Source organism: Anser cygnoides, chromosome 25 (genome assembly GCF_040182565.1).
Source record: "Anser cygnoides isolate HZ-2024a breed goose chromosome 25, Taihu_goose_T2T_genome, whole genome shotgun sequence".
NCBI classification, from domain to species: domain Eukaryota; kingdom Metazoa; phylum Chordata; class Aves; order Anseriformes; family Anatidae; genus Anser; species Anser cygnoides.
Window position 1 is genome coordinate 3812183 of NC_089897.1, and position 15191 is coordinate 3827373.

At 61.5% G+C, this 15191-nt stretch overlaps 1 protein-coding gene across 9 annotated transcripts in view; it reads left to right on the forward strand.

Annotated features, from left to right (window-relative positions):
- ATP2B4 (ATPase plasma membrane Ca2+ transporting 4) overlaps positions 1-15191 on the forward strand; it is a 44257-nt gene that overhangs the window by 25019 nt on the left and 4047 nt on the right. For 4 of the 9 annotated variants that reach the window (XM_066983124.1, XM_066983126.1, XM_066983125.1 and 1 more), the window contains exons 7-21: positions 1183-1218; positions 2806-2967; positions 3062-3276; positions 3374-3616; positions 3738-3979; positions 4303-4537; positions 5572-5751; positions 5885-5972; positions 6115-6221; positions 7184-7375; positions 7470-7683; positions 7927-8138; positions 8482-8589; positions 8966-9148; positions 11364-11453. In XM_066983124.1, the coding sequence (XP_066839225.1) occupies positions 1183-1218; positions 2806-2967; positions 3062-3276; positions 3374-3616; positions 3738-3979; positions 4303-4537; positions 5572-5751; positions 5885-5972; positions 6115-6221; positions 7184-7375; positions 7470-7683; positions 7927-8138; positions 8482-8589; positions 8966-9148; positions 11364-11453 (2507 nt within the window). Of the gene's footprint in view, positions 1-1182; positions 1219-2805; positions 2968-3061; positions 3277-3373; positions 3617-3737; positions 3980-4302; positions 4538-5571; positions 5752-5884; positions 5973-6114; positions 6222-7183; positions 7376-7469; positions 7684-7926; positions 8139-8481; positions 8590-8965; positions 9149-11363; positions 11557-15191 lie in introns of all 9 variants that reach the window. The other 5 variants (XM_066983132.1, XM_066983128.1, XM_066983133.1 and 2 more) reach the window with 5 other exon arrangements.

Here is a 15191-nt window from a genome sequence, read left to right on the forward strand (position 1 = left end):
CAGTTGGAGGGTTGTGGGGTCACGGGGAAAGGGGCTGCCAGCGCTGCCCCGCAGTGGCACGGTGCTCATTGCCCACCCCATGGTGGGAAGGTGAGTGTTTGCAGGGTGTCAGCAGCCCGTCCAGAGCCTTGGAAACTCGGCTGAAGATCTCTGAGCTCCCTGGGCAGGGGATGGAAGCACCAGGGGATGGAAGAAGAGGGCGAGGAGGGGTTTGCGCCCTGCTGGGTGGAGGAGAGGAGAGCAGCCGGGTGGACTGAGCTGTTCCCGATCATGCTGGGACTCGAACGCTTTCCGGCTCTCACGTCCTGCTGCTCCGTACCAGCCCTTCTCAGCCACAAAGGCTTCAAAGCCAGCGTTGGTGTGAGTCGGGCCGGGGAAGCTGGGGTTCAGCCCAGCTCGGAGGTGGGAGCGTGGGGAGCGGCTGCTGGCGGAGCTGAGCAGCAGCTTGCCTGGGACCCGGGCACGGTGCTTGGGGTTTTCCTTGTCCCCAAGCACTCAGGCACTCAGCCCTGCAGCAAACCAAGCTCCATGCCCCGTGCTGGGGCCTTGCAGCCCTCAGTCTGGGAGCAAAATTGAGGAAGGGAGAGCTTCGCTGTGGTGCTGGGGGGGGAGGAGAAACCAGGTGTGGTGTATAAACCCCTTTAGCACACACTGCTTTTATAGATTACAGAAGGCCTGTGCTTCTGGTGTTGTGGAGGCACACTGGGGACCCCGATATGGGGACCGTGCCCACCACAGATTTAGTGCCGCCCATTTCGGGGGCGGGCAAGTCTGTGTGTCCCCGTTGCATCTGGTTGGCAGCAGGGGGGCTGGAGCACTCAGCACGTGCTGGGCACTGATGGAGCTCTGCTTGTGGCTTCTGCCCGAAGGCTTGGGGCAACCCAGCACCCTGTGGGGTGCTGGTGCGGGTTATAGGGGGTGCTTTACATATGGGGATGGGGTGCTGGGGGAGCCGGGGAGCTCCAGACCCTCCCTGTGCTGGGGTGCAGGATGGCCTCCAGCGAGGCGAACTGGCTGGGGTCCCACACTTGGCACCCAAAGGCGATGGCAGTGGTGCTGAGCCCTGTGCACGGATACTGCCGGAGCAGCGTGCAGCCCCTCGGAGCGGGGCTGGCCCGTCCCGTCCCCCCGCCAGCCACGGCTCCGTGTGCTCAGCCCTGCACCCTTTCTCTCTTTGAACAGGTAAAAAAACCGGAGCCCCCGAAAATCGCAACAAAGGTAACCAGCCTCTCCATCCTTTGAACCAGCACCACACTAACTACCGAGCATTCCTCCTTCCTTCCTTCCTTCCTTCCTTCCTTCCTTCTTCTCATGAGTCTGTGCTCTTTGCTGCTCCGGCGGGACTCTCGCCTCGTTGTCCTGGGAGAGGGTGCAACGGTCCCGCGGCTCTGGCACGGCCTCGCGGCGCTGGGCGCAGCGGGGACGATGCTGGCTGGCATCCCCGTGGCCACCTCGCTCTGCTTGGGGCTAAGTCTTCGTGCAGGGAGGACGGGGCTCTTCCTGACAGCCCGGACCGTTGGCACAGCACCCGTGTCCGCGCTGATGTGACCTGGTGGCTCTGAACCTTCGTGCCCCCCAGGAGCTGCCATGCTGCGGGCTTTGTGGTTGGGCACAGCTGGGGGAGAGACATGGGCGCATCGCGTCCTCCTGGGATAAGCCACCCCTGGGACCCAGCCCGCGGGATGGTTGCACCCTCTCCTCCCATGGCCTCGACTCCGTGAGCGTCTCTCGCCAGTGTTTCTCACCCTGTTCTTTGCAGGCTGTGGAGGAAGCCCATTTCTGCACCTCTCTCTCCACCTCTTTCTCTCTTTCTCTCTCTCCTCTCAGCAGTTTGAGTTGCCCTCCTTCCCGTCAGACTGTGTCCGGGTGCTTGTTCTGTCCGTGTCGGGGGCTGGCGTGAGGAGGTGGCAGATGCGGGGCAGCTCGGGGCTGTCTCCAACCATCGAGGGGACAGGTCCTGGGACACCCGGGGGGCCCCCGCTGCGCTCCCAGCCCCAGCAGCCTCGCAGGGGGATCGCATCCTCTTCTTTTCCCATCCCGCTCCACAACTCCCAGCCGACCTGGGTCTCCAGACCCTCAGCTGGATGAGGGCAGGGAGTTGGGCCGAGCTGTAACAGCTTTCTTGAGTCCTAAAACCGTGGTCCTAAAAACGTGACGGATGGCTCAGGGCTGGGGTACGGGAGCTGGCTCACCCCTCTTCAAACTCCATCTGACCGCCTAACCGTCCCCCTCCATCTCACCCCTCCAGCTCCCCTGTGAAAGGATTCCTGCTGAGCTCCCAAAGGGCATTAAAAAGGCGTTAAGGCACTGAAGAGGGGCGCAGAGCAGAGGGAAGCCCCCTCCCAAGCTTGTCCCTGCTGGGACGAGGTCTGCCAGTGCACTGGAGCAGCTATGGAGCCAGCCCAACGTGCTCCCTGTGTGCTGCAGGGCGCGAAGCAGTCCGTGGAGGGGTTGGAGACCTCCTGCCCATGGCTTGGCCAGTGGGTTTTCTCCATCACCACCACGAGAAATGGTCCTGCGTGGTCCCTGGCCACCATCAGCTCCAAGGACCCTTCATCCGTGGGGCTGGGGCAAGGGGTAGATGGCAAAGACTGAGCGACAGGGAGGCGACAGGGCCCTGGGCCACGAGGTTTCCATGTGCTTGGATGTGTGTGTCGTAGGGAATGGTGTGTGTCGTAGGGAATGGTTTTGTGCTCTGGGTTTTCTCTCTCTCTCCCACCACCATCTTTCTCAGTGGTGTCCTGCAGGTCTTCCCGGTCTCTCTCCTACTCACACGTGGTGTCTTATTTTGCCCTGGGGCTGTAGCTAAAACTCAGGATGGTGTGGCCTTAGAGATCCAACCCCTGAAGAGCCAGGAAGGGGTGGAAAATGAGGAGAAGGAGAAGAAGAAGGTGAAGGTGCCCAAGAAGGAGAAGTCTGTGCTGCAAGGGAAGCTGACGCGCCTAGCGGTCCAGATCGGGAAGGCAGGTGAGCGGCTCTCCCTGGAAATGTCGGGGTGAGAAGGGGCTCTCCCTGCATCCCCTGCATCCCCTCACCTCCTGTTCTGCCCCTTTTCCCCCAGGGCTGATCATGTCGGCCATCACGGTCATCATCTTGGTGCTGTACTTCGTCATCGACACCTTCGGGGTGCAGGGCCGGCCCTGGCTGGCGGAGTGCACCCCCATTTACATCCAGTACTTCGTCAAGTTCTTCATCATCGGCGTCACCGTGTTGGTGGTGGCCGTGCCCGAGGGGCTTCCGCTGGCCGTCACCATCTCCCTGGCCTACTCCGTGAAGGTGAGACCGGTGGGGGCACTGAGGGGGATCTAGAGGGCTTTATGGGGGAAATTCGGGCTTCTGGCTCTAACCTTGCTGGGTGCGCTGCCTGCTGCAGAAAATGATGAAGGACAACAACCTGGTGAGACATCTCGACGCGTGCGAGACCATGGGGAACGCCACCGCCATCTGCTCGGACAAGACGGGCACGCTCACCATGAACCGCATGACCGTGGTGCAGGCCTACGTGGGGGACACCCACTACCGCCAGATCCCCGACCCCGAAGCCATCCTGCCCAAGATCCTGGACCTCATCGTCAACGGTGTCGCCATCAACTCTGCCTACACATCCAAGATCTTGGTGAGCGGGCTCTTGGAGAGCTGAAGCTTCATGTTCCCACCACCGTTGGCTAACCCTACAGCTCCCATCCTGCCATACCCAGGTTTGACATTGCTTTTCCTTTCCCTTTTTTCCCCTCCAGCCACCAGAGAAGGAAGGGGGGCTACCCCGGCAAGTGGGGAACAAGACGGAGTGCGCCCTGCTGGGTTTCGTGCTGGACCTGAAGCAGGACTACCAGGCGGTGCGCAACGAGGTGCCGGAGGAGAAGCTCTACAAGGTCTACACCTTCAACTCGGTGCGCAAGTCCATGAGCACGGTGCTGAAGAACGGCAACGGCGGCTTCCGCATGTACAGCAAGGGAGCCTCCGAGATCATCCTCCGCAAGTAACCGTCCCCTCCTTGCTCTCCGGGTCCTTTCCCCATCACGCCAGCCCCGGGGGCTTCGGGCTCTCAATGTGCTGTGGAGATGTTGGGAGGGGGGCTGAGGGTGAAGGGGGTGCCCAGCCCTTGTGGAGCGGGGAGGAAGGAAGGGGCTGAGCATCAGGAGGTGCTCCGGGCGAAATGTTGGCTCTTGGTAGCCCCCTGAGTCAGGGGATGCGCCCATTTTACAGGCAGGAAAACTGAGTGTCGGGGAGTGGATCGCTGAGCAGGCAGCGTGCCTCTGCTGCTTCCAGTCTCCCTCACCCTCTCGTCCTGGTCCCGCGTAGGTGCACCAAGATCCTGGACAAGAACGGTGACCCCCGGGTGTTCAAGACAAAGGACCGGGATGAGATGGTGAAGAAGGTGATCGAGCCCATGGCGTGCCACGGGCTGCGGACCATCTGCCTGGCCTTCCGTGACTTCCCCGCTGACGCCGAGCCTGACTGGGACAGCGAGAACGAGATCCTGTCTGACCTGACCTGCATCGCTGTGGTCGGCATAGAGGACCCTGTGCGGCCAGAGGTACCAAAGCCCACGCGCTGTCCTTCACCCAGCCCCGTTCCTGGGCCAGGAGCCCTTTTCCATGTCCTTCAGGGTCATGAGTCCCATAGGGAAGCATGAGCATCTCCTGCACATCCATCCCCGAATTGCCCCAGGATGCTGCGTGCTGGCATATCCCTCCCATACCCAGACAGAAGGACCCAGTGGCCGCCTGCTTCCCCCCAAACCCCGCTCCTTTACGGGTGCAGAGGTCTGTGCACAAGCCCAACTCCTTCCATGTGCAGTCCTAAGGTGCACGGAGATGCCAGGCAGGAGTGACGAGGGTGTTGGAGAGGGCAGGACTGATCTAGCTAATTTTCTTCCCTCCTCCTTGCAGCTCGCTGCCCCCATCCACCACGGGGGTGCCGGGCAGGCAGCTGCCTAATGCAATAAACCCTCCGCTACCTGCCTCTTGATTACATTTCGGAGCTTGCCCCCGCGCTCCTGCCTTGCTTGCATCTTTCCTTATTAGATGTTCAAGTATCTGGGCCTGGGAATTGCATTACAGATGCCCTGTCTGCACCGGCTCTGGAGGCTGTGATTCGATTTGTTAATTCCTCGCTAATATCCTCTTCCCCCACCGCTCTGTAATTGATAAACCCATTAGGGCAGCAACGTGCTGCTGGAGCAGTGTGGAGTTGGGGGGGGGGGGGGGGGGAATGCCCCTGTTTTGAAGGATTGCCTTGGCACCCATCTCCGCAGCGTGACGGGGAGGGGGCAATGAGGTTACCCTCCCCGGGAAGCTGCTCTGAGGGATGCTCTGGTCCCTGGGGACTTCTCCGTACCCCCAGGGATAAATTGCTCAGCTGGTTTTTGGGGGGGGCAGCTTTAGGTTCAGCAGCTGGTCCCCAGGCTGAGCACCCAGCTGAGCATCAGGTGGACGTTAAATGGCTCGTGGCTGCACTGAGACCCTGCCCAGATCCATTCGGGGAGGGGGGGAGACATTTGGGGAGGGTGGCAGAGGAGCCGCGTGGCCCTGCCCTGCCCGCCCACCCGCTGCCTGTGCGCGTCCCCAGGTGCCCGATGCCATCCTGAAGTGCCAGCGCGCGGGCATCACCGTCCGCATGGTGACGGGGGACAACATCAACACCGCCCGCGCCATCGCCACCAAGTGCGGCATCCTGCTGCCGGGGGAGGACTTCTTGTGCCTGGAGGGGAAGGAGTTCAACCGGCTCATCCGCAACGAGAAGGGCGAGGTGGGGCCCTCGGGGGTCCTCTCGGGGGAATCGGGGCGCCTCGAGGCGAGGGGTTTTGGGGTTTGTGCTCTCTGGTGGGGCAGAAAAGGGGTCTGGGGGTCCCTGCCCTGCTCACATCCGCCGTGTCCTGCAGGTGGAACAGGAGCAGCTGGACAAGATCTGGCCCAAGCTGCGCGTGCTGGCCCGCTCCTCCCCGACGGATAAGCACACGCTTGTCAAAGGTGGGTGTGTGGCAGCCCCTTGTGGCTGCCTCCCCTCCCCAAAGCCTCTCGGTCTGCTCTGCCTGGGTGCTTCTGCAGCATAACCTGTGCTGGAGCCTGCCCTCGGAGCTGACTTTCTCCGCGCTGCTTGTCCCCGATGCAGGAATCATCGACAGCACCGTTGGTGACCAGAGGCAGGTGGTGGCCGTCACCGGGGATGGGACCAACGATGGCCCAGCGCTGAAGAAAGCTGACGTTGGGTTTGCCATGGTAGGGTTGGCAGTGGGATCACCAAGGGGTGCTCCCTGCTTCGGGGCTGGCTTTGTTTTCTGGGGAGAGAAACTGCGATGACCCACTTGGTTGTTCTGAACACTTGAATTGTCTGTGGAGCGGCGAAGCTCTTCCAAATCTTCCTTGGTGGCTTAGAAAGGAAGAAGAAACCTTCTTTGGAGGTTTGATTGAATTCTCAGGAACTTTCTAGGACCGTTAGCGAACAATTGCTGGAAAACAATCCTCCAGTAGCCTGGCTTCTCTGCCCCAGCCGTGGGGACGGTGTCAAGCTGAAGGTGACAAAGTATTCATGGAGCACCAGGGTCCTGCCCCCAGTGGCCCAGGGTGCTGAGCTGGGAGGTCCAGCAGTGCCCTGGAGCTTGCTGTGACTCCGTGCAGCTTCCCTCTGAAGCTCCTGCCCTGCACAAGCTGTGAGGTTCCCATCTCAAGCACGTTTTGCAAACCTCAAGAAAGCTCCTGGGGGAAATTGCCAGGGAACGGGCTCCTTGCAGGGCACTGCTGGGTTTGTGCAGTGCCGAGCGAGCGCCTCCCCATACCGGCAGTGAGAAATGCAGCGAGCCCAGCTCCTACTGAGCAAATCTCACCGTGCTGAGACACTGCAGTGACTTTTGGGGGGCTGTGGGGCCGCTGCTTTGCTGCAGCGTGGCCCATCAGGAGCACTGACAGCTCTGGCTGGCACGCTGAGCTGACCCATAGCCCCAGTTTGGAGCTCAGCCGTGCCTGTCCTGGAAGGCTGTGCTGCTCGGGAGCCTCCGCGCTTGGTTTGCTGCATGGAGCAAGGACTGGGAGCAAAGGGTAGGGCTGGCATCAGCTCCTGGCTGCGGCAGGGTCTTCTCTTGGGGCTGTTTTTGGGGAAGAAGCAGCATCGTGGAGCCAGGCAGACGGAGAGCGCGGAGCTCGCCCTGTGCCTCATCCCTGCCGCTTCCTCCCCGGCCCTCAAGGGCATCGCAGGCACCGACGTGGCGAAGGAGGCTTCGGACATCATCCTGACGGACGACAACTTCACCAGCATCGTCAAGGCGGTGATGTGGGGCCGCAACGTCTACGACAGCATCTCCAAGTTCCTGCAGTTCCAGCTGACCGTCAACGTCGTGGCCGTCATCGTGGCTTTCACGGGCGCCTGCATCACGCAGGTACGGGGCTGCCGGGCTGGGCACGAGGAGCGAAATGGCCCGAAATTGGGGCAGGTTTGGTGGTGTGACGCATTTCTCCCTCCTCTCCCTGCAGGACTCCCCCCTGAAGGCCGTGCAGATGCTGTGGGTGAACCTGATCATGGACACCTTTGCCTCCTTAGCCCTGGCCACCGAGCCCCCCTCCGAGTCCTTGCTGCTCCGCAAGCCCTACGGCCGCAACAAGCCGCTCATCTCCCGCACCATGATGAAGAACATCCTGGGGCACGCCGTCTACCAGCTCACTATCATTTTCACGCTGCTTTTTGTGGGTGAGCTTCGAGACCCCAAGGAACTGGGGTGGGGATAAAAGGGGCAGATGGCCACCGGACCCTCAGCGGTGTTGGGGACCCCACGTTGGCCAACACAGAGCTGATGGGATGGGAAGCGGAGGGGTGATGATAAAGGATTTATCTGGGATCCTAATACCATTGAGGCAGAGCAGAGGTAAGGAAGAGGATCTCATCTTCTCTTTTCCTCGCCCATCCCCACCCCAAAACCCTTTGCCTGCTTAGGGGAGAAGCTGTTTGACATCGACAGCGGCCGCAACGCCCCGCTCCACTCCCCACCCACCGAGCACTACACCATCGTCTTCAACACCTTCGTCATGATGCAGCTCTTCAACGAGATCAACGCGCGCAAGATCCACGGGGAGAGGAACGTCTTCGAGGCCATCTATCGCAACCCCATCTTCTGTACGGTGGTGCTGGGGACTTTTGCAGCCCAGGTGAGGCCGTGGGGTAGGATTTAAGGAAAGGGAAGGGTGGTGGGGCTGGGAGGACCCATGGGTGCTGCTGTCCCACCCCCACAGCCCCTGTTCTTTCCCCTTATTCTTCTCCAGCAGCTTCTCGGTGACGCAACCTGGCATCTAGGGTCCAGAGTGTGTCGGGAGGTGCCAGGGCTGGCAGCACGCCTCTGGTGTCTTTGCTAGCGTAGATACAAGGTCCTTTCCCCAGTCGTCATCCCAGGAAAGGGGATATGTGGGGTTCTGGGGGACCTTTTCTTCCCGTGGCTGAGCGTTGCAGCCCTCTGAGCTCCTGGCGTGTGACTTGTTCTCTCCTGTGCCGTAGATCATCATTGTGGAGTTCGGTGGGAAGCCCTTCAGCTGCTCTGGGCTCACCCTGAGCCAGTGGTTCTGGTGTATTTTTATCGGAGTGGGAGAGCTCCTCTGGGGCCAGGTAAGAGCCAGCCTGTGTAAAAAAACCACTCTATTCCTCCGTGCCTGGACGGGATCCCAGCCCAGCCTGCTGGGCTTTCCCTCTGCCTTTCCTTTCCCTCTGCCTCAGCGCCCTGCTTCCCCCCAGCATTTATTCAGTGCTGGGGCAGGAGATGATGCTCCATCCTAAAACCACACCAGCAGAGAGGATGAGGAGGAGGATGATAAGCCTCCTCGTTCCCACCCTGCTTGCCCTGGGGGTGCTTCCAGGGCTGGCATCTCTGGGCTGAGTCCTGGCAGCTCGCTGCAGGGCTGCTCCCCGGGGGAATGCTGCTGGCTGGGGGCTCCGTGCTGCCCCAGCCCGCGGGCTGAGCCCTGCTCTCCCTGCCTCCCCCCAGCTGATCTGCACCGTCCCGACCAGCCACCTGAAGTTCCTGAAGGAAGCCGGCCACGGCATCACCAAGGAGGAGATCCCAGAGGAGGAGCTGCCCGAGGACGTGGATGAGATCGACCACGCGGAGATGGAGCTGCGGCGGGGGCAGATCCTGTGGTTCAGGGGTCTCAACAGGATACAGACGCAGGTACTGTGGGGCGGGGGCTCCTGTGGGGCTTTCTTCTCTCTTTCTCTCTCTCTCTTTCTTTCTCTCCAGGGGCTCCCTCTGGAAAGAGGCGACGGCTGCTGCTCGGAGGATGCCGTAGCCTCCTGGGCTAGACTTCTCCCACCACCTGTGCCTTTCGGGGTCTGCCCTGGTTTTTGAGAAACCGGGACGGCCTGGCCTGCTGGGATGGCTTGGGGTAGGGGGAGGTACGGGGGGGCTGTTCTGACGCAGATGGGGGCGTCCTGCAGCCCACTGCCTGCCGGCGCCTCGCTCAGCAGTGGTTCAGCGCTGGAGCCTGCTGGGGGTCAGCCCCGTGGGGCTGCATCGTGGCGCACCCAGCTCCTGCCTGCCCCGCTCCGGGGGCTTGCGGCGGGGCTGGCTCTTGCTCCAGGGTCGATGCAAGCTCTCATCGGGCTCGGGCAGAGCCCGAGCTGCCTGGAGAAGGCTTGCACCCCGTGCCAGAAGGCTGCTGGTGCTCTCGTGAGCCAGCTGCGGTCTCTGAGCTTTCCCAAGCCTTGGGGCTCAGCGAGCAGCCACCAAACCTGGCACCCTCGGTTCTGCCGGCCGCGCTGGGTGCTGCCGTGCTGCCCGGCAGATCCCCCTGCTGTGAGCAAGCATCGCCTCCCTCTGCCCGCGGGGGCTCTTGCCATCCCTCCCTGCCAGCTCTCCTGGCTCCTTGCCTGGTGCTCTCAGCCCTGCAGCAGAGGAAGGGAGGAAGATTGGTTAAGATGGCTTTTACACCACTTGCTTTTTTTCCCCAAAGGGTGTTTTTTTTTTTGTTGTTTTTTTTTTTCCACCCGGATGGTTGGCTGCTCGGGGCAGGGAGAGCTCCCTTTTTCCCTCGAGGCCTGGGGCAGAGCTGCCCCATGGCACGAAGCTGTAGGTCCCATCTCTGCGGGCACGCAGAGCTGCATCACCCTTCGTTCCCTTTTCTCCGGCCCTAAAACAACTCGGGCCAGCCAAAATGCCCCAGGCACAGGGACCGGAGCTAGCTTTCTTGTGCCGTGTTGGCTTCTCCTCTGGGAGATGTCACCTTGAGGATCTCGAGGTGAGGGGCAGCGCTGGCGGGGGCTGAGCTGCCTGCTCCCCCCGGCTGGTTCCCCTGGGAGCAGCGGGCTTTGGGAGGCAATCCAGGTGTCCTGGTAGGTACGAACGCGGACCCGCAGGCTCTGGGGTCTCCCTCCCGTAGCCGTGGCAGACCTGCGCTCCAACGAGCTTTTGCTATTAGAATATGGACAAAAAAATGCTCCTGGACGTTGCAGCTGTTGGCAAGTCCTGGTGCTGCTTTAGCATCTCTCTTGTGGCCGCGGTGCCCTGCACGCTGAGCAGAGCAGCAGCAGGTCAAACCCGAGCATCTCACGGGCTTCTGCCCCCGGTCAGCGAGCCTGAAGGAGAAGCGTGGGGCCGTTCCTCGCGGCCGGCCGGGTGTGCCGGGGCCAAGCATCCCGCTGGGGATGGAGGTCGGGCTGGGCAAGGGGCGAAGCAGGATGCGAAGCATCTCCGGGGTGAATTAGAGCCGCACGCGGGTCTGGCCCTTCCCCAGGGGAGCAGCGAGGAGCTGCGGGGCTGGGGACAGCCCGGGGGGAAGAGTTTGGGATGGCACCGACCCAGCTCGGTCCCTGCTGCCCTGGAGGGTGCCCGCAGCCCCCCTGGGGGTGCTGCCTCGCTGCTTCCCTACCAGCTGCCCCCCCGAGTCCTCCGCAGCCCTGGCTGGGAGGTCGCGATGCCTTCTGGCACGGCCCCAGCACTGGGTGCCCACCGTGGCCCCGTGGGGCTGAGAGACCCCAAATGCTCTCCCAGTGCAGTTTCCAGCCCGCTGGCTGCCAGCTCCCACTTCTGCCTGCCCTCTGCCTCTCTCTGCTCCTCCTGCAGACTGTCGGGGTAACCCGGGGTGCTCCCCCCCCCACCGCACCTCTCTCGGTGGTGGGACAAACCCCGCATTTCTTGGGATCAACCCCGCACCTCTCGCACCTGCCGGGGCTGGAGCCCGCCTCCCCTCTGCTCCCAGCCACCCACCGAACCCCTGCGGGTTTGCGGGAGCGTGGGCGGGGGGCTCTCCTCCTTCCTTCCCCCCTCTCCATCCCTCCTTCTTCCTTCCTGTCCCTGTGTGCCTGCCCGAACCCCGCTCCCTCTGTCCCCGACCCCTCTCCCTGTCTCTGCCCGGGGCGACGCTATCTCACTCTCTGATTCTTTGCAGATGGACGTAGTTTACACATTCCAGACCGGCGCCTCCTCTTTGCAGGGAGCCCTCAGGAGACAGCCTTCCATCGTGAGCCAGCACCACGATGTAAAAAATGTTTCTAGCCCAACCCATGTAGCTCTTTCCTCCGTCAATTCCACTCCCACCACTTCTGCTGTTGCTGCTGCTGCTGCATCTCCTCCTGCGGGCAGTGAGTGATAGTCTATTACAATGCATGACTTCTAATAACCACAGCGAGCACCTGCACAGCCTCCCCCAGCCTGTTCTCTCTCCCTCTGGCCCTTGACTGACGCACTGATCTCTAAAGTGAAGGATGGGGCGGGAGATCGTTTTAAAAACAAATTAATTTTTTACGCCGTTGCACCTCGAACGAGCCGATGGTACTTTCAGGTCCGTCCCCACCCCATTCCTCGTTGCTTCCTTCTCTTTCACCTCTTCTCCTCCTTTGCAGGATTGACCTATGAGTCCGCCCTCCCGAGGGGTGCAAAATTTGGGGGTTCTTGTTGAAAGAACCGTGCCTTTCTCAGCAGCTCAGAGCCTTGCTGTGAGAAGGGAGCGCTGTGGCCCCTGGAGGCTGGCGGAGAAGTTGCTTTACCAAAACCCTAAATCCACTTGAGAGCAAAGCAACCTCTCAGACCCTTCCCACAGCAGTCAGCACGCTACTGAGGGCCGGCTGGGCTGCGGCCAGGAGCCGCCTGCATGCTCTCTGCCTTTTTGCACGAGTGCCAGGAGAGGTTTGATGGCTCCTGCCGCGATCGGGGGGCTCGGTGGTGCGCGAGCGGCCGGTCACCGTGGCTCAGCCGCGGCCGAGCCCCCTGGATCGGAGCTGGCTTGGAAGCAAGTAGCCCCCGCGTGCCGTGGGTTAACCTGCATGCCGTTTGGGCCCAGGGCTGAGGTCCCCGTGCCGAGGCCGGGGTCCTGCTGTGCACCCTGGGGGACCCCCAGAGCCCTGCCTCGAGGCCGGAGCAAGCCCCGGGCAGGACGGCGCTGGAGCGCACGTGCCGCAGCTCAGCGCAAATGCCAGTGCTGCCGTGGCAAGGAGCACACCGAAGCGAGTCACAGCTCTGCGGGGACACCGCGGGGGGCTCCGTTTGTCCCCCGGTGTCCCCAGAGCACCGCTGCCCCGTGCAGCAGCTCAGCGGGGCCCGGCTGGCCGCTCCGTTCTGCGCCCATGACTTTCTGCATGCGAACGGAGACAGAAAACGTGGCTGGGCCCAGCGGGATCCCACGTCCGGCCGTGGGTTCCCAGCCCCAAGCCCAGCCCCGCGATGCGGTGCCCTCTCCCTGTTCGATGTGAGCAGAGGAGGCCCACGAGCACGGGAGCCGGGTTCTCTCCGCAGGGCTGTGCCAGGCTGTGAGTAGGTAGCGTGTCTTTCCCAGATAATTGGCTTTTTTTTTTTTATTGCACAGTCATTTTCCTCGTTCTCTTATTAAAGCAATACCCTCGGCGACTTTTTGAATAGCTCTCAGTCCCCGCTGTTTACACAATGTGGGAGAGAAGAGAGAATTTTTGGTAATTTTGTTTTCTCTCTGTTTAGCCACCACCGATGCCTGAGTTTTATTTTGTTTAAACCCCGTGTTCCTGCAGCAGTGCAGCTGCCTTCTGTTCCTGACTGCATCTCTGCACCACCGGGACTTTGATCGGCAAAAAACCCGTTAGAGGGGTCTCAGGGTAGGGGGTTTGGGTGGAGAAAATCCAAATGCAGATTTCTTTGCAGTCTGCGGATTGATGTTCTCCCCGTTCTGCAGCAGGGGGATAGATAACTTGGACGGCACCTGGTGTCCTTCCAGGCAACAACCGACCTTACCAAAGGCTAACCCAGGCTGCTAAGCCTTCCCTCTGTTCTCTGTCTGGACTTTCCTCTATGCCCTCTGCTGCTTTCCTTCCCTCCCTCTGCGCTCCTCTTCCCTCCATACAGATTGACGGCGTCCCGCTGCCTCCCACCTCGTTTCCGAGATGAGCTCCCCGGGGCTGGACCTTGGCGGCCCCGTGTGCGGAGCTGGGGGGCGTCGGAGGAGAGGGAAATCTCAGGAGTGTGACTCCAGGAGGTGGTCAGCGGAGCTAACCCCGTGCCTCTTTGGGACTTTTGGACCTGGTTTGAGGCAGTTGGGCCCGGCAAGCCCTGGGTTGGTGGCGGAGCTGATGCTGGCATCGTGCAGGAGGTGTAATTTCCACCTCCGTGTGGGCAGTGGCTTTTGCCCAGCTCTTTGCAGTGCTGGTGTAAAACGAGGATTTATTCCAAGCTCAGAGGTTACGCCAAGCTCCTTTGACAAGGGAACAGCTGAATTGATTTTGCATCAGTTTGAGGGAGCTGCTTAAATCAAAATATCTGGGGAAAGCTGCAGCAGAAGCTGTTGTGGAGCAGAAGGCAGTGATGTGGTAGGCAGGGTCTGGGCTCACCAGTGCTTGAAGTGGTGTCGGAGGGCTTCTGTGAGGCTGCTCCTTGCTCTCCTGGAGCCAGTACTGGGCTCACCACCTGGTTCTGGGGCACCCGGGCTCTCCCTAGCTTGTTCAGGCTGGCTGCGTGTGGTTTAGGTGGTTTTGCACGCTGCCTCTGAGCAGTCGGTGCGTTTGGCAGTCGGTGCAGTTGCTGCTCTTGGGATGCCGACGAAGTTGACAGGTCATCGCCATCGGCACGAGGTGGTCTGTTCAGCGGTCTGTCTTGTCCTGTGCATTCACCCTAAATCCTGAATTTATCCAGGATCTTGCTGTGGCCGCGAGTGCATCAAGCAGCTCCGAATTCCCGTTCCCAGCCACGCAAACCTTCCGTTCCCGCAGCCAGCTGGTGCTCCAGCAGCACGGGGGTACCCGGCCCACGCTCATCTCCTCGGGGGTGTCTCACCCAGCTCGTGTGCGTGCTGGAGCTGGCTGGTTTGTTTCCAGAAGGTGTGCTGCGCCCCTGGGGACGCCGTGCTGCTGCCCAGCGTGGGGTGGCACCGCTGTTCTGACCCAGAGCAGGCTCGGAAGGGCACCCCCATGGGAGGGGAGCCCCGGAGCATCCTGCAGGTAAACCCCCAGGGTTTCAGGCACGGGAGTCGTCTCGGAGTAACTTCTCTGGTCTGCTTCTGTGGGTGCTGTTTGTGCTGAGACCAAAGACCCCCCCAGGAGGCTCTCGGTGGCTGTGCTGCGTGGCGATTTCCCTCCTAGCATCGGACCAAGGCGGACCGCTTAACCTGGCTCATCTCCCCGCGGCAAGGGGTGTGTCTGTTCACCAGATCTGCAGCCTGTTCCCGAAGAAGTGGCAGCACGCACGAGTATTTTCAGCCTCCTCAGCTTGCAAGGGGATACTTGAATCATTCTCCTTCTAGCAGCCCTGCGCTCTCTGCTCCCTCGGCTGCCGGCTGAGTGATGGGGAGGCTGCAGAGGTGCAGCGTGGGGATGCTGCGGAGAGCATCCCATCTGTGCAATCTGTGGCTCTCCTGTTTGTGCCCGAGCTTCAGCCAACAGTGCCACCGTGAGAGCAGGCAGGGGACATGGATGGGGAGCAGGCGGAGGTGGCCTGTGACTGCCAGGGCTCCTTCCGTGGGGCAGGAGACGGATGGAGCAGGGCTGCTGCTGCTACAGGGAGGTGTTGCCGACTTCAAGGCAGTTCCCTGGTGGCTGGGAGGGTGCCACGAGCCAGGAGGGTGCTGGTGTGAGCTGCTGCGGCAGGATGGGGACCTCTGGGGAGAGGCAGCAGGGAGGATCAGTGGAAGATGCAGAGGAGTGACCCAAGAGATGCTTCGGGGAGCACTCTGTGCTGGGCAGCTCCCGGCTTTGCAGTAAAAGGCAAAGCTGCGCGATTTCACCAGGTCCTTCTAGGCTTGGAAGCCTTCAGCTCGGTT